This window comes from Falco rusticolus, chromosome 5, assembly GCF_015220075.1.
Source record: "Falco rusticolus isolate bFalRus1 chromosome 5, bFalRus1.pri, whole genome shotgun sequence".
Taxonomy (NCBI): domain Eukaryota; kingdom Metazoa; phylum Chordata; class Aves; order Falconiformes; family Falconidae; genus Falco; species Falco rusticolus.
The window spans coordinates 84,408,700-84,431,179 of NC_051191.1; the positions used below are offsets into that span (position 1 = coordinate 84,408,700).

Sequence of the window (22,480 nt, forward strand, 5' to 3'; positions counted from 1 at the left end):
ACATTGTTACTCTGAAAACTGTCTGGGTAAAATTGTCTCTTCCTGCTGATATCTATGAAAGTAGTTGAGGTCTCCTTCCAGCTTTCAAAGCTTTCAGTGCTGGTTTTGAGTCTGCGAATCAAATCTTTTTGAAAAGCGGTTATAATAATGAGATAGAGCAAAATATTTTTATTAGCCAAATCGTGGTTGCCAACATGTACAAATCTTGTACTCTGCTATGCTTGCACGGGGATTAGGGATTGCAGTAAAATATTCTTGTAATTATTCCAAGAACTGGAAGAACAAAACTCAGTTCTCTTTCTCTTCTGCAGGTCTAATGGGATTAAGCAGCAACATGTATTTCCTTTTGCTATCAAACTCAGATCTGAATGTTTCCTATGAAGCAGTTGAATTCAGGAGATCTTCCTCTCCAGCTGTTTTTCAGATTGGATTTTAATTTCAAGTGAAATTAACTTTATGGAAATAATTAGGAAAATAAAATAAAATAATTTTAAAATCATGGCAGATTTCCATTTTTTAATTAATGATATTACATAGTGAAAAGCCTTAAACTTACATCTTCTGAAAAGTAGCTTCAGAAAGTGGTGTATGAAAAGACAGCATTGCAATTTGTTTCCTGTTTTCAGTTTGAAGTCTGTGTAGACAGACTCATTTGCAAGAATTAAAGAGAGACTGAATTTAATCCCCCAACTTTACATTTCAGAAAGATATCTTTACAGTTATGTGTGTTTAGGAAATAGGGTTTAATGCTCAGAACTGCTTTGTTAGGCTGATGGGATTTTCATTCATTATGATGAACTGCTTAGAGAATTGTTCTGCTCCTATCTCCCCTTGCTTACTAATGAGAAAATGGTTTAATACAAAGATTATGTATAATGCTTAGTTACTGTATTTTAAATGAACTATTGTTGTCAAGTTTGTTATCAAGAACAGCATAACTGCACATTCTAATATATGCATAAGGTTAGTATTTCTGTAGGAGCCACAAGTCCTTTATGAATTATATAGCCTTTACAATTTACATAGCCTTTATGATTTGTATGTTAAATACCCATCTGATCGGGTTGCCTCTGTGGAGCGACTACATAATTCCTTTTCTGTATTGGTTATTTTGAACTCTGTTTGGTCTTTGTGTATTTTTCCACCCAGCAGATGAATGACTAGGGTCCTATCAGTCCTTCTGGTTTTAGGAGTCTCTGTAGTTTATCTGTAATTCTTAATCTTCTTTTTTTTTTTTCTTGTAGACCGTAGACCTAGCACTGTTTCCATGTTCCGCCCTCATTCTCCTCCCTGCCCTCTGAGTTTAACTATCATTCAACATTTTAGTAGGGCCTGTAGCAATAGGTTTTAAACCATTACCAGGCGTAGGTTAGATATTAAGAAGAAATTCTTTACTGTGAGGGTGGTAAGACACTGGAGCAGTTTGCCCAGAGAAGATGTGGATGCCCCATCCCTGGAGTTATGAATGTCCAGTTCATTTAAGTGCTCCATAGCCTGATCCTTCTCAGGCTCCCTGTCTGGCTCAGCGGCCTGGTCTGACCAGTAAAGACTGAGACAAAGGTGGCATCAGACACCTCAGCCTTTTCAGTGTCCTTTGTCATGAGGGCCCCCGTCACATTTTTTAGCAATGAGCTCATATTTTCCCTAGGCTCCCTTTTGCTTTTTATGTATTGTAGAATCTTTTCTTGTTGCCCTTCACATCCCTTGCCAGATTCAAGTCTAGATGGGCTTTTGCTTTTCTAACTTCATTCCTGCGTGACTGAACTGTCTCCGTATCCCTTCTGACTCATGTCCCCCTGCTTCTCTCTCTCATACACTTCCCTGTTACATTTTAGTTTAGTCAGGAGTTGCTTGTTCATCCACACAGACCTCCTGCCGTCTTTCCTCAATTCCCTGCTTGTCCGTTCTTGAGTATGGAGAAGGCAATTCTTGAATATCGGCAGCTTTCTTGGCCTCCTCTGCCCTCCAGGGTTGTATCCCATGGGAGTCTCCCGAGCAGATCGGTAGTACGGGTACCACTGATACACAACACACGAAGTAGCACGTGCCCCAGGCCCTGGCAGAAGTCCCGCCGCCCCCGCAGAAGCCTCCAGGGCCATTTGCCGCAGAAGCCACTCCCCTTTTCTAGTCACGTCTGTTGTGATTGGCTGGCAGGCAGGCCCAGCCACCCCCTACTGGTTTGCCTGGAAGTATTTCTGACCCGGAAGGCCCTCCCCCATATGTACACGGGGGGCGCCATTTTGTTTTGGCCGCCATTTTATGACAGGGTGATGCCATTTTGATGCCACTTTGTTAATCATCATACTGCTCGGTGATTGACTGACAGCCGTTGCGGCAGGGCCTAGCACCTATGGGAAAAGCTATTTTGTAAAAGCCTTTTGAAGAATGCCAACCAAAAATGGCAAACAAGAATGTTGTTCTCTGTTATGACTGAGAATATTATGTGGTATTACAGTTGTTGGCAACTGTTGTAACAGGAACTGCTTTGTAACTATCATTTTATCAAATTTGTGGAAGACTTACCTGAACTTCTCAGTGATAACCATTTATTTCTCCCTAATGAGGTAACTATAGTTGTGATTGATGATTTGATGAACTCTGCTTATGAGAGCAAAAAACCTGAGAAAGCTAATCGCAGGAGCATTAGGTCGTGGACGTTGTCCAGAATGTTTTTTGCCAGAGTAAAAAGAGCCACACCACCACGCTTCAAAAGAGAACATATGGTGTTATTTCAGAATCCCTGAGTTAAGCTCAAAGTTGTGTCCCCAGCCAAGCAGATGTATCCTGGCAAGGCCCTGTTCTTTTTAGACGTGTTTGAAAATGCTACAAAGGCATCAAGTGGCTGCAGGTCCAACAGAGCACCTCCTCTTGTTGACTCATTAGTCGCCTGTGTTAGGAAGTTGTTATCAGTGCATTCCAGAAATCTCTTAGATTGCTTGTGCCCTGCTATGTTGTCCTTTCAGCAGACATTGTGGTGACTGAAATCCTTCATGAGGGTCAGGGCCTGTGAACATGAGACTTCTTCCAGTTGTATGAAGGAGGCCTCATCTACTTTTTCTTCCTCATCAGGAGGTCTATAGTTGATAGCTACTCCAATGTTACCTGTACTGGTCTGCCTACTACTATGACCCATAACTCTTGACTGACTCCTCACCCAACCAAAGGCAGACCTCTCTGCATTCCCATTTCTTCCTCATATAAGGTACAAATTCCCAGCCTGATCTTCCTAAAGAGCCTGTACTCATCCATCACAATACACCCGTTAGGTGAGTTATCCCACTCTCTCTGTGATTGCAGTCATGTCATAGCCCTGTAACTGCACCCAGATGTACGATTTCTCCTGTCTGTTCCCTGTGTTGCATGCGCTGGTGTACAGGCATTGGAGAGAGATACACAGCTATGCTGATTCCCCAGAATGGGCATGAGGGCTTTCTCCATAAAGCTTCCAAAGGTAAGAGATTTGTTGTCTTCATCAGAAATGTCGTGGTGGTTGGATTTTTCTCAAATTAGGAAGAACATGGTAGCTGAGGAAATGGTAAAATCAGAATTGTTGCTTGGCAGGAATCTCTGCAAGTCATACTGAAGTAGTACTGTTGCTAGCGGTAGGTCAGGTCAGCCATGAGTGTCTCTAGCAAAGCACTGAAAACCTCAAAGACTGCAGATTTTGACACCACCTTGGTAACTTCATCCAGTGCTCTGCTAATTTCTCAGTTAAAGTTTCTCATAATGTGCAACATAAACTACCCAAGCTGCCCTTCAACTAAGTAAAGAGGAGATTAAGCTGTCCTTGACAATCCAAGGAAACCCAGTTGTTGTTAGAACTTCCTTCTGCAAAACACGTCCTTTATTGAAAACTCCAATGTGACCAGGTAGGAGCATCCAAGCCAAAGCTTAAGGCTTCTGGCTGCCTATTTACACATTCCAGAAACACACTGGCAGAAGTTTCAGAACTTAGTGCCCCTCAGGGTATCTCTCTCTTTGTGAGGCCCAAAGATCACAGTCTCTGATACCTCATTTCAGTTTTCCAAGACCATCCCAGCAGTACTGCTGGTGGTTGACTCAAGGAAGAGGATAACTGCTTTCTCTGGCAGATGAATTGAGGAGGTTCAGCATTTGCACAAATTCCAGTTCTGTACGTTCTGTTCCACACAGACTGTCATTACAGCTGTTACTGCACTAGTCTCAAAGGAGACACTGAAATAATTCCTTTGTCTTGCCTTAATGTCCAGTTCACAGGAATATTGTAGAGAAATTAAAGTCTTTGCTATATTGTTATGGCAGTAGCACTAAGTAGGTATTATTAAGTATATTCACCCACTTCCATACTCCATTCTCATTTTCTAGTCTATGGCTGAAGAACTTATCAGATTTAGGTGCCCTTGCTATATTTTGGATCATATTTAGAAGGTGATCTTGTTTTGCAAGAGACTTTCTCTGAGATTTTCAGCTGTTAATCTGCAGTTTTGATTAATCCTGTGGATTATCAAGACAGAGCAGGAAAATTTATCTGGGCTTACCTGAAAATCTCCTTTAAGCACCAGCCCTTTCCAGAGATGGATGAACCACCCAAATCCAGAGATGGCAGTTGGCATCCAAAAACTTAATTTGCAGAAAGCATATCTCATTTTTTGAAGTGGTAGAAACCATGTACTACCCATACCTGCTCCCTTCCAGAACATCCGTTCTGATCTGTAGCTCAGGGAAGAACACTGCAAAAGCAAAAGATGAGCACCTCTGACAATAAATGAATGGAATGGCTCCACTGTTGAACTTTGAGTCCCCTTCCCCCTTTAAGCCACCCCCTGCTTTGATTAATGTTGGGCTCTCAACAAAGCAGTTAATGCATTGTGATAGTTTGAAAAATCCTGTTATTTGTGATGATAGTATTTCTGGACAGTCAAGTTAGTATCTTCCAAAACTTAGTGCACATTGAAACAAGAACAGGGACTACTGTGTCTGTTGAGACAAGAAAACAGGATGTTGGTTTTTTGAACAGTAGCTCTTACTGTTTTGAATCTCCACACCAGACTGCTTCCAAATGAAGCACCAGATCCAAAATGCACAGATGTGAACTCTTCATGCTGATCTGAAGAGTCTTTGAATCAGGTTTCCAGCTGCTAAAGAAGATGATGTCCATCTTCTCATAGAAGTCATCATCTCATAGAACTTTTCTTTAAAATTTCCTGCATGGTGGGAAAGAACAGCCTTTCAAACTGTTTTCCAATATGTGCTGCTGCTTGATTCCGTAGGAAACCTGTGAGCTCATTGAGATTCCATAAGTCAAGGACAGGGGAAAATGAAAATAATAAACCAACTAAGGACAGATTTAGAAGACTGTACTGCTTCATGAGGGACATTCTCTTCCTCCTCTGCACACTGACTGGTGTAAGAGTCAGTTGGAAAAATGCTGGAAAATCTCTCTATCTTGAAAAGAAGAGCTAAGATACGTAACCTTTATCTCGTAGGACTTACCAAACAGAGGGAAAATATTACAGCTTTTCCAAAGTGTTGCTGACCCCAGGAGAAGGGACGGTTTTAAGAGCCACCTGGACACTGAAAAACCTTTCTGTGCTAGCCTTTGGTGGTACATTCTGTTTGTCCACATGGCTTTTTCATGCTTGTCCTGTTGGTGCAGGTCATAGAATCATAGAATCATTTGGGCTGAAAAAGACCTTTAAGATAATCAAGACCAATCATTAACCTAAAACTATGAAGTCCACCATTAAAGCAGGTCCCTAAGTACCACCTCTACATTTCTTTTAGTACCTCCAGGGATGGTGAATCAACCACTTCCTTAGGCAGCCTGTTCCAGTGCTTGACAACCCTTTCAGTAAAGAAATTTTTCCTAATATCTGATGTAAAGCTCCCCTGGCACAACTTGAGGCCCTTTCCTCTCGTCCTATTACTTGTTACCTGGGAAAAGAGACCGACCCCCACCTCGCTACAATCTCATTTCAGGTAGTTGTAGAGAGCAATGAGGTCTCCCCTCAGCATCCTTTTCTTATGGCTAAATAAACCTAGTTCCCTCAGCCGCTCCTCATAGGACTTGTGCTCCAGACCCTTCACCAGCTTCGTTGCCCTTCTCTGGACACGCTCCAACACCTCAAGGTCTTTCTTGTAGTGAGGGGCCCAAACCTGAACACAGTGTTTGAGGTGCGGCCTCACCAGTGCTGAGTACAGGCTGGCTCCCTAGTCCTGCTGGCTGCACTATTTCTGAACAAGCCAGGATGCTGTTGGCCTCCCTTATCTAGGGAGGAATTTTACAGAGGACAACGGACACTTAAAGAAGAGTAAGCATTTGGCTCAGTGAAGTTGTGTTGGTTTCCATTTTTGTATTTCGATAGCATATTGGACTGCAGTTACGATGTACTGATGTGCATATGGCATAAGCAAAAATGACATAGTGTTTTTTCCCGTATACTTTTTTTGTTGCAGATGGTAAACATGCAAAACTAAACTAAGCAAATAGAATTCTAGAACTTTCCCTAAAACTAGTAGGAATTCTAAACTGCTTTGGCTTGATTAGGATGTTTACCTTTTGCATTGCATGTATATATATGTATTTTTATTTATATATTTTTATATATACATATATAAAAGTATACCTTTTCTTATCTTGGCCATGTTTTGTTTTTTGGTGTCTTCTTGTAATAAAAGTCCAACTATAATTGTAATAAATGTCAAGCCTCCATGTTTACTTACTGTTTAAATAGAGGCCAGTCAAAGCCTAATTCAAAGCGTCCTTTTGTCACTGTAGTTGTCCTGAAATGAGCTCGCAGCGTTGACACTTATTTTCGCAGCCATACTGTTAGTAATTCCTTGTAACAAACCTCCTGTGGTTTTGGCTGGTTCTGTGGGGGCTGTATTTAAGCTGTTGCGTGTATTTTTTGTTGTATCATCTTTGCTTCAAGCAAGATCGCCTGTTTTAACACAGCACAGAGGAAGGTGGGGAGATTTCTGTTCTCCGTAACTGGGCCACAGATGGCCCAGGGCATGTTATTCAAAGTGGAGGTACAAACTGAGACACTTGCTGCTTCTTTTGTCCCTAGTGGTATCTCTCAGTGTTTGGCTTCTATATGTCTCTGTTCTATTCCAAATCTGTTAAGAGCTCCCCTGGTATTTAACCAGCAGTAGAAACTCTGATGTAAAGAATAAATCTTCCCTTCATTCTTCCTCACACACCTAGTTGTGCAGCTTTTCCATCACACTGTGCGTGCATGGGATGGAATAATGGCAAAAGTCAGCAAGAGTATGGCTTCGTCCCTTTTCCTTTTGGTAGAGCCTTCCCTATCAGTTTCCTGTTTTCTGATGCTGTTCAGTGACTTACTTCAAGGGTAAGTCTATCAATATTATTCTGTTAATAAACCTTACCAGAGTGGCATATCCTACCACTTCTTTACGCCAACTTGTTTGCTGCTTGGTAGTTTTGCTGGATTCTGCATGCATTATCTTGCTCTGAGAAGCATGAAATGTCATTATTCATGTATATGCTAACAAACAACAAGTGCTGTTACCAATAAATAAAATTATCTAGCCTTCACTGACAGTTGTGGCCACAATACTTGATCCTTGTAATCACCTATGACATAATTTATCAATTTACTTCTCAGTTATGTAAAGCAAAATATACTACATAATGCTTACTAATATTCCCCTTGTTCCTATTATTGGAAAAAATGAAAGAGGCAAGCTCTTTGGTTTTCATACTGACCTCTAGAGTTGTGAATACTGCATTCACATCCTCCCAGGCTAGATAATCCTGTGCACGATCTCCTTCTGTACAATATGTCAGTCTTGGCATACCTCTGACCATCTGTGTGGTCTGTCCCTAGGTCTTCTAAACTCTTACTGTATCTTCTTTAGGTTAAAGCAACTAAACCTGGATATGATGCTCTATTGTCAAAGTTCTTATTGTTCGCACAGTGTTCAAAAATCCAGAAGAAAATAGAAAAGCCCCTTTCCCACTCTGATGATGGCACTTGTCAGGGAAAGACTTGCTTTGGGGTTTTTCTCTCTCTGGGTTTATCTGGAGTCCTAATTTTCCTTGAAGCATTTGAAACTTTTTTTAATGTTTCCTAGAATGCTGTATGTTTTCTGGGCATAGTGATGACATCAGATATATGTTGAGGTACTGAGAGGGATCCACACTTTGACAGTGAAATAGCAAAGTGTGGGAGAAACTGTGAGGCCAGTTGGTGTTCCTTTTGTTTGCTTTCAAGCTCAAAATATGTGTGCCATAGCTTGACTAAATTACCCCATAAGTAAGAGTGTGTGTATATCTGTGTATGTGACTGACTATAATAGTGTTCTGCAGTTACCTTCATGACATAAATGCCAGGGGATGGAGAGATTTGATGGTTGCCTGGAGGATGATGATTTCTAATCATGAGAGGGAAATGAGCCAACATTTTTTGAGAAGAAAGATCCAGTGAAATTTATTATGCTGTTGAACCATTTCCCTGGGGAAGGAATGTCAGTGCCATCACTCTCACACTATTAAATACCAGGCAGTGTATATTATTTAATTATATGGTGGTAAAGGAATTAATAAGATGACTTGATATATTTTTGCTGCTATCACACTCCAGTATTCAGTTGTACCAAACAGAAAGAGGTGGATCCTGTGAGTATAAATAGTTGTGAAAGCATTTTTACAGTGTTTGTGTTGTTAAAAAACCGAGATTGGTAGAGAATGAAGTGTTATGGAAAGCTATTTTATTGATAGAAGTCTAGCTAGCTTTGGTTGGTATCGTTGTATGCAATTAAGTCCCACATCAGTGGAATTATTTGGGATTTTTTTAAGCATGAGTGAAGAAAGCAGTGTCCTGGGACCTGGGCTTTAAAGTATAAGTTTTAGCATCAACAATACTGCTGCTCAGTAGAATGACAGAGATAAAACAGAGAAGAAAGCACAAAAGTCGAGGAGCTGTGGAAAGGAGAAAAATAAAATTTGACTTAAACTGCTAGTGCTGTTTGGTATGGGATGCCACCGTGTGGAGGTTTTTAGGATGTCATGTCTTTTATCAAATCTCTTCCAAGTCTTCCTGTTTACTCTCGTCAGTCACTGTTTGCATAGATCAGCCTTGGGCTTTAATAGCCCCTCCATCACCTGATTTTTTATGTAATATGAACTTTCAGTGTAATTTAGGGATGGAGAATCTTACTTTGGGGAGGTAAAATGTCTGTGAAAAGGGGAACTTTCCTTGGCTTGCCCAGTGGGCCTCAGTGGGAGTCAGCCATGGTGAGAGCGTGGTCAGTGCAGGTACTGTGCTGTAATTGCGGTACTGCACTAGTGTGTGCTGTCAGAAAGCTCTGAAGGGAACTGCAGTCGCATTGTGCACTTTGGCATGTCAACCCAATCACTACAGCAGCTGGAAAGGAGTTTTTTCCATGGTATTCTTCAGCGGGACGTTAGAATTACAGGATGAAAGAGCAAATGTGGACATGTCTGCTGCCTCAGCTGACATAACACTTCGTTTTGCATTGTGAAGGACTCATCTTCCCACATGTTCGGGTGTCTGGCATTCAAGTTTTATCTCCATAGTGGTCTGCCTAGGGACAGCACAGGTGTATTGCTAATCCACAAGTCCTCTGTTACAAATGTTTCACGTTGTCTTGAATGCTTATTCCCTCCTAGGGGCATTGTGGAAAGGCAAAGGTGCAGTAGGTGACCAGTCTTCTGCCAAAAAGCAAGTGTTTTGCCGCTGAGTTTACCAAAATACTAGGGTGGCTACTACAAACAAGTAAAGAATTGATCACTCCTGTATGGAAGTGTATAAAGAGGATCTCCTGAACCGAGACCCTGTCAGAGGGACAGAGGCCATCTGTCCACTTTTCTGTTCTCCAGCTTTGATCCTTCTTCTCTTCTTGGTCCTTTTCTGTCTTCATGTCCATCCCACGGAGCACCAGTGAGCCTGTCACTTTGCTGATTTCCTACACTTGAAGGTAGTTCTCCCATCCCTTATCTAAGCAACTAGCTGCTTCTAACTTTGTCTAAATAAACATAAACACAAGCCTTCTAGAGTAATTTCCTAGCCACCTTTCTCTTCTAGACCCAGTTTCTGTCAAGGATTTTGCTGAGGTTTTTTCAAATGGTAAAAAGGTGCTGATAAGGGCTTGCTGCTTCTGCCTCTTGTTACTGTCCTTATAATTGCAGCTGGCTACTGAGGTGCAGCTCTTCGTGGGCTGGTCTTCCTATTGATTGCATGTACTCCTTTTTTCCTTCACTTGCCATTCCTCTGTAAGCCTTTTGCTCTGGTCTTGCTCTTACCACCACCTTGTTTGTCTGCAATGTTCTATTGCTTTTGGCCTGATGATTCCAGAATTCACCGCCCTCTTTCAAAACCCTTGAGCTAGGGCTCTGATTTCCTTCATGTTCTGAAGGAAAGTTACACTGAACAATTCCAGTCTTTGGTAGAAACGTCTTTGGAAGCATTTACAGTCTCATCCATGGAGTGTCCCAAAGTCATCGATTGAAGTGCCATCAGCTATTGGCAATGTACAGCCCTGGCAGCTTAGAAATGCCATTGAAAACCTGAAATGAACGTTGTGTGGTGAGAGCTGCTTCTAACCTCCTGAACCATCAGCCTGAGCTGCTGCCTGCAGTTCTCATCTAACGGATGGAGCAGCTGAGCCACGGAGTGGATGCCTGAGAGAGCTTGAGGCACCAAAGCTGCAGCAATTCAAGGACGGAGTAGATGAAATTTAAAGCAGGAGCAGTGGGGTGACTGATTCCATGAACTGCAGACAGTTTAAACCTGTGGTGATGTCCACTGGGTCCTGCAGCAGGATGTGATCAGGAGACTTCTGTTTTGCATGCTCCCCCCGTACTCTACTAACTCCAAGTTCACATTGACCTTGCTGACATACCATGAAAGACAACGAGAAATCACTTCAATTGATTATTAATTGGAGAGGACAGATTTTGAGGAAGAGATGAAAGTCCTGTAGCCCTTTCCTGCACGCGTGGATGTTTTGTACCAGTCTTTCCACAGGGATAGTAGCTGTTTGACTTTTTCCTGCTACCTACACTCATGTAGCAGCTGCATCCAGCTCTGTCAGAGGAAACAGATGTTGTGATGTTTATCCACACCCAGTCACACAAAGCTTCCCAAATCACCCTGTGAAGTTGTTCTGTGTTGAGTTTTGGAAGGAGAGATGTTTCCCAGCCTCCTTACAAGAATGCTGAAAATTTCCTCTGTGTAACTCAATGCATATACTCAGTGAGATACAGGCAGTTGTGGGGTTTTTTTCTGGATTGCTAAACCAGCACTTAGGTGCAAAGGGGACTGGAAATAACCACCAGTGCAGTATAGTTAATCTCCTTCTCTAATTCTCTTTCTCTGTCTACACAACCCTATATTTTTATGCTTCGCATGATGTTAGCTCTTGGGGACTTGGTACACTGGGAGATGCTTTACTCTGCCTCCCGTGGGAATGCCTGTGAGCACCTTTTCCATAAGGCCTACTCCAGGTCACAGTTGTTCACTGAGCAGGTGAATCTCCCTAGATGCAAAGCAGTTTCAAAAGCTTCAAGCAAACTAGGAAAGGGGCTCAGAGGGGACAGAAGGGTCACAGGGTTAAGTAAAAGGAAATAACCATGTATGTGATTATGAAGACATAAGCCTGACTTATAAGGTAGTGACATGAATTCAAGAAGGTACTACTCTAGTTTTTCTTTCATGTTCTGTGAAGCGGCAAAACCCCAAAAGGACCCAGTTGTGCCCTGAACTATCTGCCCTGCTGGTAAAATCACCTCAGACAGAAGTGGGGATATTTACCCAAAGTTAGGTCTGTAGCTCTTCATCATGCCAGGTTAGCGCTCATCACAAGGCAGGTCTGAACCCTATTTTGGTGGACGTACCATTCTCTGACCTTGAGTTTCCACTTTGAGTGAAAGTTGTAATTTTATGCAAGCACAATGGGGTGGGCTGGGTGTGGCAAACCTGCTAGTTAGCAAGAACTTTTCTTCCTCACTGCTGACAGGTGAGCACCAGCAGCTTTGGCATATCACTGTGAGTCATGATTAAGTCCTTTTTTGTTTTTCCCATGCAGTGATGCAAATAAATTGGAGAAAATATTCCGAGTTGCAGGGGGTGTGGTGGGGTGGGGTGTGGTCCAATGCCCCTCCCAGTGAAAGTGATGTGAATTTCACCTCTGAACTTGGCAAAGGCTGTATCTGGCAGGAAACTAATAGTACTGTTTACTAGCTTACAGATTTAATGGAAGTGCAACTAACTTCTAATTCTGGTTTCGCTGCAGTGATCACAGATCAGATGCAAAATTGCATAATACCAGTTTTGAGCAAGTACTAAAAGATGGCCAGCTTTCAGGCCCCCCAAGCGCAACACTTGGCCGTTGTTCTGAAGACCTGCCCTGTGACTTAGGGTGGGAAACCTTATTTCCTTAACCAGCCATGATATTGTTAAGAGTGAGGAGCAACGTGAAGTTAATTTTATGTTTTATTAGCAGCTTTCTATTTCCTTCAGGTTCTCTCACAGACGGAGAGTAGCACAAGTTGAGCTTCCTGTAGATAATAAACTTAGAAAATAAACCTGATTTTTGTGACATTGAACACTGGCAAACAACAGTAAAGCTATGAGAACTCATACTTGGCTACTGGGACTGAGCATTTTATGAGAAATATTTACTGAAATGGTGCTAGTAATTGTAATTATCTCCAGGACTTCCTTGCCTGCCCTAGGATGAAGAAATATGGGGCTGGATACTCTGAGACATTGTAGATGACAGCAGAAATAAGTGCAGTGGAACATACTTTCAAATAATGTTTTTTACCTTCCTACAAAAAAACTGCGTTGGGTTGTTCTGTTGGGAGCTCAGTGGGTAGCTGGTTTCATGTGCTATGTCTTTAGAAAGAGAATTCCTTCATTCAGTGGCTTTTGGATAGATTTATAAGTATAGGTTACATGACCAAGTCTAGTTAGAGCATTTAGTTTCACTTTGTCTCAGCAGCAAGCCAGTGAGAGCATTACTGCAGGACAGTTACCTGAGGAGGTGCTTGAGAATTCTTTGTTTTCAGAGTTTGGGGGAAGGAACCAGTGCCATTTATTTTAATGGTGAAACCTTTTCTTTTGTTTATCTCTTTGCAGTTATGTGGCTGTGGGCTGCTGGGCGTGGGCATCTGGCTGTCAGTGTCACAAGGAAACTTCGCCACGTTTTCTCCTAGCTTTCCATCACTTTCAGCTGCCAACCTAGTCATTGCCATTGGCACAGTCGTCATGGTCACCGGCTTTCTGGGCTGCCTAGGTGCTATCAAGGAAAACAAGTGCCTCCTGTTGAGTGTAAGACAACAATACTTCTTTTTACTAAGACCATTGACTGTTGCTTTGTTATTACTTTATTTAAACGACCAGTGCCAAGTAGTCTTGTGCATCACTGTAACATTGTTCTTGGCTTTCAATCTTCTATATGCTTGCAGTGTGACATCCCACAGCTTTAGTCACTGATGTCATTGGTGTATTAGCAAACGTATCCTTGTTACTGTGTACCTCAATGTATTAGATAGCAAAGCAAATTACTGTCAGTTACCTCTGAATGGTTAAACATGAACTGTAGGGTCAACCTGAATAGCTCTTCTGGAAATGTCTGTTTGACTGACTGAAAAACCTTAAGCACAGCTGGTTTTGGATGCTGCTCAGAGCCTCTCGTGGCTATTTTCTACTTAGCCCTTATCTAAGGCCTTTGTCAGAGGTTGGTGGAAACCATTTGACCCAAAGTTAAGAAGTCAAGGTCTCTGCCAAGCCTTACAAATAAAAATAAAAAAATAATCTGATCCTTGGCAGTCTTACAGAGGTTGGGAACACCTCTCAGAAGATGGAGTGCGGGTCCTTCCTTTTGCATAAATGCAGCAGGCTTCATCATGTTTCTCCCCACCCCAAGGAGAGAGGTATTGTGGCAGAAGGTGAGAGGAGGGCTTTCAGAGCAGACAGCTTCCAATTTAGTCACAGGTGCTGTGACATTAAGGAGCACATGAGTTTCCCTTGTGTAAAAGTCTCCCTTACATAGTGTTGGGGAACAGCTGGGAAGCATTCCTTAAACCAGCTCAGATAATTAAACTGGAGTACAAATGTGCTCTCGTTTTTTGCTATCTGCTTCTTGGGTTTGTATTTTGTACAGCTGGGAAAGCAAACGAGAGAATAGTAAAGAGGTCTATGTCATTTATCTACACAAACTGCAACACCAGCTGAATTTTGGGGGTTTTTTTAAGAGTGTTTATATTATTGGAAGGTTCTGCAAAAGTCCTTCTACACTATCATGAGTTTCCTATTGGAGAGCTTGCTGCATTGCATACTACATCTCCCCCAGTGTCTGTGGCGGGGATGCCATGCCTATGTGGCAGTCCACTAGTACATAAAGGCAATTAGTGGGCATGAAAATTAGTGAGAAACTACTGGAGCTCACACTTGGGATGCCCCTGCAGAGAGATTTCCACTACAGAGAGTTGGGAATGGAAGTGCTGAGTAATGTAATGACTATTCCAACAGGCAGTCAGATGTGGTTAAAGCTTATCTGCTAGGGAATCACTCATGAAGCACATCACACTGATCTTTGTGGTAATGGGTTTAGCATCTGTTCTGTAATCTGTATGAAGAAAAGAGTCTACCAGGACTGCATGCTGTGGCAGCAGTCACAAAAGCCAGACAAAAGCATTGCTGAAACCTGCGAACTGGTAGTAGGGCAAAATCTAAGATTAGAGAATGCAGGACACTGAGCTTCCTCATTGATGGTGAGACCTACAGGAGCTTTAGTGGCAGTATATCAACATGCCTGAGGAGTTTGAAACCAAACTTGCATAGTTTTGGCAGTAGAGGAAGGGTTTAGATGACAAGACCTATAGTCTTCAGTTTCTAGCAGCCCCAGGTTTGCTCTTTAGCTGGCAAGTGTGTATACACTGTCTGTTTTTTCTTTGTTCTAGTTTTTCATCGTTTTGCTGATAATTCTCCTGGCAGAGCTGATATTACTCATTTTGTTCTTTGTTTATATGGACAAGGTAAGCAAATATGCCATATAGATTAATTGTACTGTCGTGTAAACCAGGTTCAGTTTGTTTTTGTATAGTGGAGGTATGTGGGTTCTCCTTGCTCATCACTTGGTGATGGTTTTACATTGAGATCTTCGTGACTTTCTGTAAGCCGCTTCTGCAGGGGGAGGAGGAGGTGATGAGGAGGGCACACAGAAGAACCCGCTGAGCTTTACAGTTCCCCCCTTGAAATAAAACCATAGCCTAGGGCCTCCCTTTTAGTCTTCTAAAATCTAAGATAGCCTTCAGCATAGCTGTTTGATGGCTCTGCAAGAAGCTGGTCATCTTGTGGATCTTGGCTGTGGGAGATCCTGCTTAAGACCTGGTTAGCTTCTTAGAGTCAACCTTTGAACAGGACTGGAGGAGAGAGGTCAGGGATGTTCACAGGTTAATCCAAATGTCACCAGCTGTCTCACTTGAATGGGCAGTCCCAGAAATTTTGACAAGGGTGCAGAGCAGATCAAGAGGCTGCTTCTCATAAAGCCCATTGTTGGAATCTGCTGTCTAGTAGAGACTAAATGAAGCAGGCACAACTGGCTGGCCTGTCAGATAGGTAAAAAACCTCAGAAATCTCTGGGGAACTGGAGGATTCTGCTAAATACAGGACAGAGCCTTACAGTGTGAGCATGTCTGATGTTAGAACTGAGCTTCTACCAGATTCGTGTCTCTTCCCAGGCTGTCATTATGATGCCTGCCACTTTCAGGGAGCTGAGGTGAACTTCTGATTTTGAATGAGATGTCAAAGAGGGATGAAACAGATCTTACAATACACTTGACCTTTATGCCAAGACCCATAATCCTTTCTCTGCTGCCAGCCCACTGCTGTCAGAACAAAGGTACATTCCTACCTGCGTCCAGGACTCCAGACTTGGACTGAAATTTATACAAGAAATAGGACATCTCATTACACATTCCAGCTTTTTCCTCTAAGGAAAGAAGAGCACATTTGAAAATCATAAATTCTACAAGCCTGTCCCCATAAGAAGAACAATAGCAAAGCTCTTTGTCAGTTGATTTTGTATGGGCCATTTATTATAGCCTGCCTGAACCCGTGCAAGGGATAATTATATTAAGGTTGGGAGGCTGGAACTCTGGGTTTATGATATTAGCAAATTAAAGTAGGCCATAGGTTACAGGCAGGAGGCATTGCTGTGGGGTACTGCCAACAGCTATCTCTGGCAAAGTTAAAGTAAGCTCAGCAGATTTCTGCTGATCACTCTTCAGTCAGTTGGGATCAGACGATGACTGTATAATGGACTCTTAGTAGAGGGGAGCTGTTTGGTCTCGTATCTCGTCAGAATTAATACAGTATTTTGCAATGTGAGGGAGAGACTAGACTTTGGCAAGTGCTGAAAGGTCACACTGCCTTCTGAGAGTCTTAAAGCTATGATGGAGCTTTTCTACCCATGTTAAATTTGTGGTGAGAAAGGGTAAGAGAGATACATTCTATATACAAGTCTGTACCATCTGGTCCTTTCCCCTAAACAGCAGTGCATTGACTTTCTGTATTTTTCACATGATACAGGTCAGTGAGAGTGCAAAGAAGGATTTGAAGGAAGGTATGAAGCTGTACAATTCAGAAAATAATGTTGGACTGAAAAATGCATGGAATATCATTCAAGCAGAGGTAACATTTTCTCAATAGAAAAAAAAAAAGTTTGGCCATAAGGGCTGGTGCAGTCTATTAAATGTGGCATCCATGCTAAGTCTGAAAGATGGCTGATGCAGCCTTTGATTTCTCATTTTGCACTCCTGAACATCCAGGGAGTACTGTGAAACCCAGGATTACAGTGTGCTTTGTAAGGTTAAAGATGCTTACCTCTTTCTGATGCTCTCTGTGCCTGTGATAGGCACAGAGATGATTCAAAACAGAGGAGAAGCAGCAAAACCTGCATAGGCAGAACTGAAGCTTTTGCAGATGGGCTTTTGCTGTTCAGCATTTGCGGGCAGATTACCTTATATTTTGCTGTTTGGGCTCATGTCTCTGTGACAAGAAGACTAACATATCTTGGGCATGGGACTGTTTATTTCGAGGTTTTTTTTTCATGTTAAGTATTTGCTTTTAGTGATCACTGAGCACAAAGCATTTAAAAAATACAAAAGTGTTGTGGCAACCCTTTTGAAAATATACAGTGGTTTAATGGAAGTAAAAGTTTGTGGTGGTACATGATTCACAAATCGTGCTAGTTAATTTATTAATCCTTTACTTTTGCTGTAGATGAAATGCTGTGGTGTGAATGACTTCACGGATTGGTACCCAGTGCTGGGAGAAAACACTGTCCCAGACCGATGTTGTACAGAAAACTCCCAAGACTGTGGACGGAACTCTACCGAACTAGTGTGGAAAACAGTAAGGCTTGCTTTGCCCAGGTCAGGGGTTAGGGAGGGGTGGGAAGGAAGAAAGTAGAGGGAATGCACATGAAACAAAACGTGACCGTGGGATTTCAGTTTTCATCTTTCATCATTTCAGGGATGTTATGAGAGAGTTATGACCTGGTTTGATGAGAACAAGCATGTCCTTGGTTCGATTGGGATGTGCATCCTCATAATGCAGGTAATACTGGTATGATGTTGGTCAAAATGGCTTTGATTTGCTGTCAGCTTTCTTGATTCTGCAGTGTGAAAAGTGGTGCCCAACTGCTTTGAGTTTGATCACAATTTCAAAAACATCAGATTTGCTTTATGAGTTCATTTAAGGCCATCTACTGAGAAAGGAAGCAGGTCGGTAGTCAGTCCCACAAAGAAGACATGCTATAATGGGGTTTTGCTTACCTGCATTTTGACTTCAGAGCACCACCTTGGACTTCCCATGTTTAGCCATTTTGTTATGCTGTCCCGTAGGGAACTGGTTATTGTAGATTTTGGAAGCAAGTTCTAGAAAATGCCAAAATGAGTCAAATCATGGCCACTGAACTGAATAGGTTAACATGTTTTAAAAAAGAAGTGCGGAAGTAGCATCATAATCTGTTAAGGTTTGGGAGTTCCTGTATCACTGCTGTACTTCTGGGGGAGAGTATTTCAATCTGATGTTTTCACTCCCAGTTATCTGGCTAAAGAAGCGCAAGTTGTGGAGTAAAAGAATGACTTGTATGTATTGATTCTGAAAAATTGTTGCATGTATGACTAAGAGCCTGGAGAGCTTTTTCCTCAATCTGTGCTCTTTACAGATACATCTCCGGACATCACTGTGTGCCTGAACAACATACATCCAAGTTGATGATCAGTGTTGAAGGCTGAGAAATATGACTAGTGTAGAATGACTTTTAAAACTACTGCTGCACTATGAACACAGGTCAGCAGTGCAGTTTTGGCAGCCTCCCTGTACTGAAGCCCTTATTCTTTGTTTCCCTTCAGATTCTTGGCATGGCCTTCTCCATGACGCTCTTCCAGCAGATTCACAGGACTGGCAAAAAATATGATGCCTAAAGCCTCTGAAACATTATCACACCAACCTTTCTGTCTCATAAAAATGAACAAAAGGAATGACCGCAAAGAGTATCAAGCCTAGCCCTGCTGAGGGAATCCATCCCATTGACCGATCTACTTTGTTTTTACTTGTTCAGTTATTATCACAACTTGTTATTTGACTCATTTTTTTGTCTGTTCACATTTGCCATTTATTTGCCAAAGAGGGGGAAACCCCCACCAAACAAATGGATTTTCTACACGAAATCATAGATCTGCTCTGAGAATGTTTCTGAACTTAAGAAAATGTTTTGCTCTACTAATCCATGCTATATGTGCAAAAGTTATGTGTGTTCAACTTCAAGGGAGAATTCTTCAGTCTTCCATTAAGTTTTCAACCCTCATGTCCAATTTACTGGGAGACTCGGAAAAGCCACTGTAACTGACAGTCCTAGGAATTGGAGCTGCTTTGCTTTGCAGCTTCTTGTACTTTATGGTGTATACTTTTTTATTATGATAATGGTGATGATTATTATGATGGATATAGCTTAGAATTTAGTTGCCTGACTTATAACTTCTTACTGGTTTTGGTTTTACACATTTATTGTACATTAATTTGGGAACCACTGTGCGATCTCCAGAGGACATGTTTTTCAAAGTTGACGGTTGGTGCAGGCAAATAAGGACATTTCTCAAGTCCACAGGGAGGCATCATCTACCTTTATCAGGGCCTTTGTGCCCTTACTGTAACAAAGGTGGTTCCTTTCAAATCAGAGGCTCTTTCCTCAGATGGAATGCAATGTCTTCCCATTGGAACATGTCGTGAGCTTCCTACTCCTGTGAGGCAAAGTTCCAATGCCTTTACTCACCCAAAGCAGTGTCTGGCTGCTTTGATGTCATGCTAGTTTAAAAGCTAAAAGAACTGACTAAGCAAGTTACTGCTCCCTGGCACGAAGGAGAGAGATTGCAGTCTGACCTACTGGCCAGCTGGAGCAGACTTCACAGATTGTGCTGTCTGTTTCAAAAAGTTTGCCCAAGGCATGGCATGCTGCTGGATATGCGGGAAGGGGATGGCAATTTGATGGCAACGTTGTCATGCCATGCCCTTCATTGAAGGGGTTTCCTCAGGCAGATGACAGCTGTCTCCTGAGCTGGGAAAGGTGGTTTGATCAAAGGTGACCAAATGATGCAGGAAAGGGGCAATTTCCAAAACAGGTCTCAGAGACAGTATGTGTTGTCACACCTTCAGTACAGAATTGGTTCTTGCTGACAGATTGCCAAGTCCATCCAGTGGGGTAGTTCAGAGTTCACTGCAATGCATATTTTTGCCAACATTCCTGTTAGAAAACTTGAACATTAATTTCTCTACTTTGAATGCTGCTTCATTGCAAGCAGCCCCCATTTACACCTAGTTGCAGGTTTTTGTTGTTTTGTGAAGGAAGAAGGAAAGGCTCAGATATTGGAGGATGTTCTAATTTAACCCCAGTCAGGGCTTGACTTAGCTCTGAAAGAAATACTGTTTTTTGTATTAGCAGCAGTCAGAAGTGACCTTCAGAGTTACCTCATCCAATGTCACTCTCAAAGGGGTACTGTCATCTATGAGAGAATAGGAGTTTACTGTAACATTATTGGGCTGAGTTTCAGAAACTATTGAGGATGGAGACTTTGTGCCTTTCAGAGCCATGCCATGCCAAACTATTCCTGTGGTAAACAAGTTTCTCTTAATATCCAGTCTGAACATTTATACTTTAAAACTCTGAAAAGATACCATTTTCATTGTATCGTTCAGCCTATCTTTTCCTTATGAGCTGAAATAGCTGTTGAGCCATTTCATATCTGGGAGGTTTTAGTCCCTTGTTTATCTTCCTAGTAGGTCCTGCATGCATCTGTACATCTGGCAGCAATAGTGTTTTGTGTGGCCAATGTGTCACTTTTTTGAGTTCCTATGAAATCAGTGTGACAGGAAGGAGTGTGAATGTGTGGGGGAAGAGAGATGAATTTGGGTGTCGCAGTGAAGGAGGTTACTATTCTCAGAGCATGGCCTTGCCCATATGAGCACAATGCCCAAAGTTTCACAGGGTTCTTGTTTCCCACTGTAGCAGACAATGCCATATGGGTTCAGCTATTTCACTTGGATTGACTTTGAAAGAGTCAGGGAAGAAGCACAGGGAAAGCACAGAAACTGAATCCAGTTTTACTTCCATTTCTAACAAAAATTGGGACCAGGAGCATGTGAGCCCCACTAAAGATGGATGTTCCATGTTGAAGAAGGGGCTCTGATGCCCAGTGTACTTGCTGCTACATGTAAGACTGTATCCAAAGTTGCTAAGATGCGTTCCCATTTTTGGAAGAAAAGACAGGACGATTTTCATCTGATGGCTCCACTGCATTCTCCCTTTGCATAGAGGTGCTGAGCTTTCTCTAGCGTTCAAATGAGCAAGGTGCAGGGCTGAGCAGGAGCATCATCGCTGTCCTTTTGGGTCGCACAGTGGTACCTGCCATATCTTAAATTTTAATCTGCAGTCAGTTTTTGTACAAAAAAAAAAAGGTAAAATATATTAGTGAAAGTAATAAGGAAATAAAAAATGTTTATGAATAACTCAGAGATGAAATGTGTAGTTGCAAACTCAGCTACTTTGCCTTCCATCCAAACTTATTTTTCTAGAATGCTTCATTCCATTTCATGATCTAGCAGCATAGATCCTCAGATCTTTTTTTAATGACTACTTTTGGCATTTTAAGCACAGTATTAGGCAAGATAGTTACACGAGCTTCATGTATTCATCTCTGGGAGGCCACCTACAGGAAGGGAGTCAAAACCAGGGCTGATCTGTGTCTCTAGCTGACTCTCTGACGTGGGAGGTGATGACAGACATCCTGGAAGGAGCAGAAAAGTAATGCCATTTTCCAGGCAACAAAAAACAGCCCTGGAAAGTGTGAAGCTGCATCAGTCAGTTTGTCAGAGAAGGCACTAACTGTCCTGTAAACTGGTCAAAGGGAGCTTTGGCTCATGTATGTATGCACTTTTTTTGCTTATGCTGGTGGGTGGCTGTCTGTATGTTTTCCCCAAATGTCACTCTGATTATTTAACTATAAGTTTTTAGCATGTTTTTAAATAAAAGCTGATACTGAGTAAAAGTATCTTTAATATACACAAATACTGATTTGTATAAATGCATACCTTTCTGTATCTCTTAATTCCTGAAAGCACAGTTCAAGAGTGTGAACGTGCTGTTTCTCTGAGTGTTCCTTCAGACTGTAGCATACCTGCTGTCTCACTGTGCTTCATGCTTGGAAGTTGCGGCAGAACTTCAACAGAGACGTAACAGGAGAAGAACCTCTACTTGAAAGCTGTTGAAGTAATAGCAGTGAGTTCTGTTCCCTCCTGATGGTACCAAGGCTGTTAGTTACAAGAAGCCCATGTGGAGGGCACTCAAAAGAAGCGCCCATAGCCAAGTAGCATATGAGATGATAAAAATAATGGCATAAATGTCTCAAGATGACAGAAGATGCCTTGTATATGTCATACATTGAGTTCCTGGGCTATGGTCATGTCAGGCCAACTCTCCTGTCCTGTGTTCACCCCTCATTTGTATGCATGAAATACAAACTCACACACAGGAAGGCTGCAAGCAGAGGGCAGCCGAACTGATTCTCATGATGTTTCTTGAGCAATGTATTGGCCAGACATAGAAAGGGCAAAAGGCAAGGAGGAAAATGGTCTTATCCCAGCAGATGGTTCTTGGGAGCAGCGAGGAATAGGACACACATAATTCTGATGTAACTTTTTTCCATAGAGTTGAGCAGCTTCATTCTGTAGCTGGCATGGGGAAACCTGGAGATTTTTGCCTATGGGCTACCCATCTGTTGTGCAGTAGATAGTAGACACTAAGAAACAACATGCCATTCCCACCAGGTGATGTTTGCACCACTGTTTCTTCTATGCAATACCTACTTTCGCCTTTATATAAAAGATTTTTACTAGGATTATACAAAAATAAAGGATTTTTTAAAAGGTGCTTCTTTGAGCTCATT

At 42.1% G+C, this 22,480-nt stretch overlaps 1 protein-coding gene across 4 annotated transcripts in view; it reads left to right on the plus strand.

The window, feature by feature from the left end:
• TSPAN9 (tetraspanin 9) overlaps positions 1 to 22,464 on the plus strand; it is a 185,059-nt gene extending 162,595 nt beyond the window's left edge. For 3 of the 4 annotated variants that reach the window (XM_037388190.1, XM_037388188.1, XM_037388187.1), the window contains 6 exons: positions 13,110 to 13,301; positions 14,936 to 15,010; positions 16,566 to 16,667; positions 17,259 to 17,390; positions 17,511 to 17,594; positions 18,395 to 22,464. In XM_037388190.1, coding sequence (XP_037244087.1) covers positions 13,110 to 13,301; positions 14,936 to 15,010; positions 16,566 to 16,667; positions 17,259 to 17,390; positions 17,511 to 17,594; positions 18,395 to 18,466 — 657 coding nt within the window. In that variant the 3' untranslated portion in view covers positions 18,467 to 22,464. Of the gene's footprint in view, positions 1 to 3,400; positions 3,452 to 13,109; positions 13,302 to 14,935; positions 15,011 to 16,565; positions 16,668 to 17,258; positions 17,391 to 17,510; positions 17,595 to 18,394 lie in introns of those variants that run through there. The other variant, XM_037388189.1, reaches the window with a different exon arrangement.
• Positions 22,465 to 22,480: the final 16 nt, after the last annotated feature.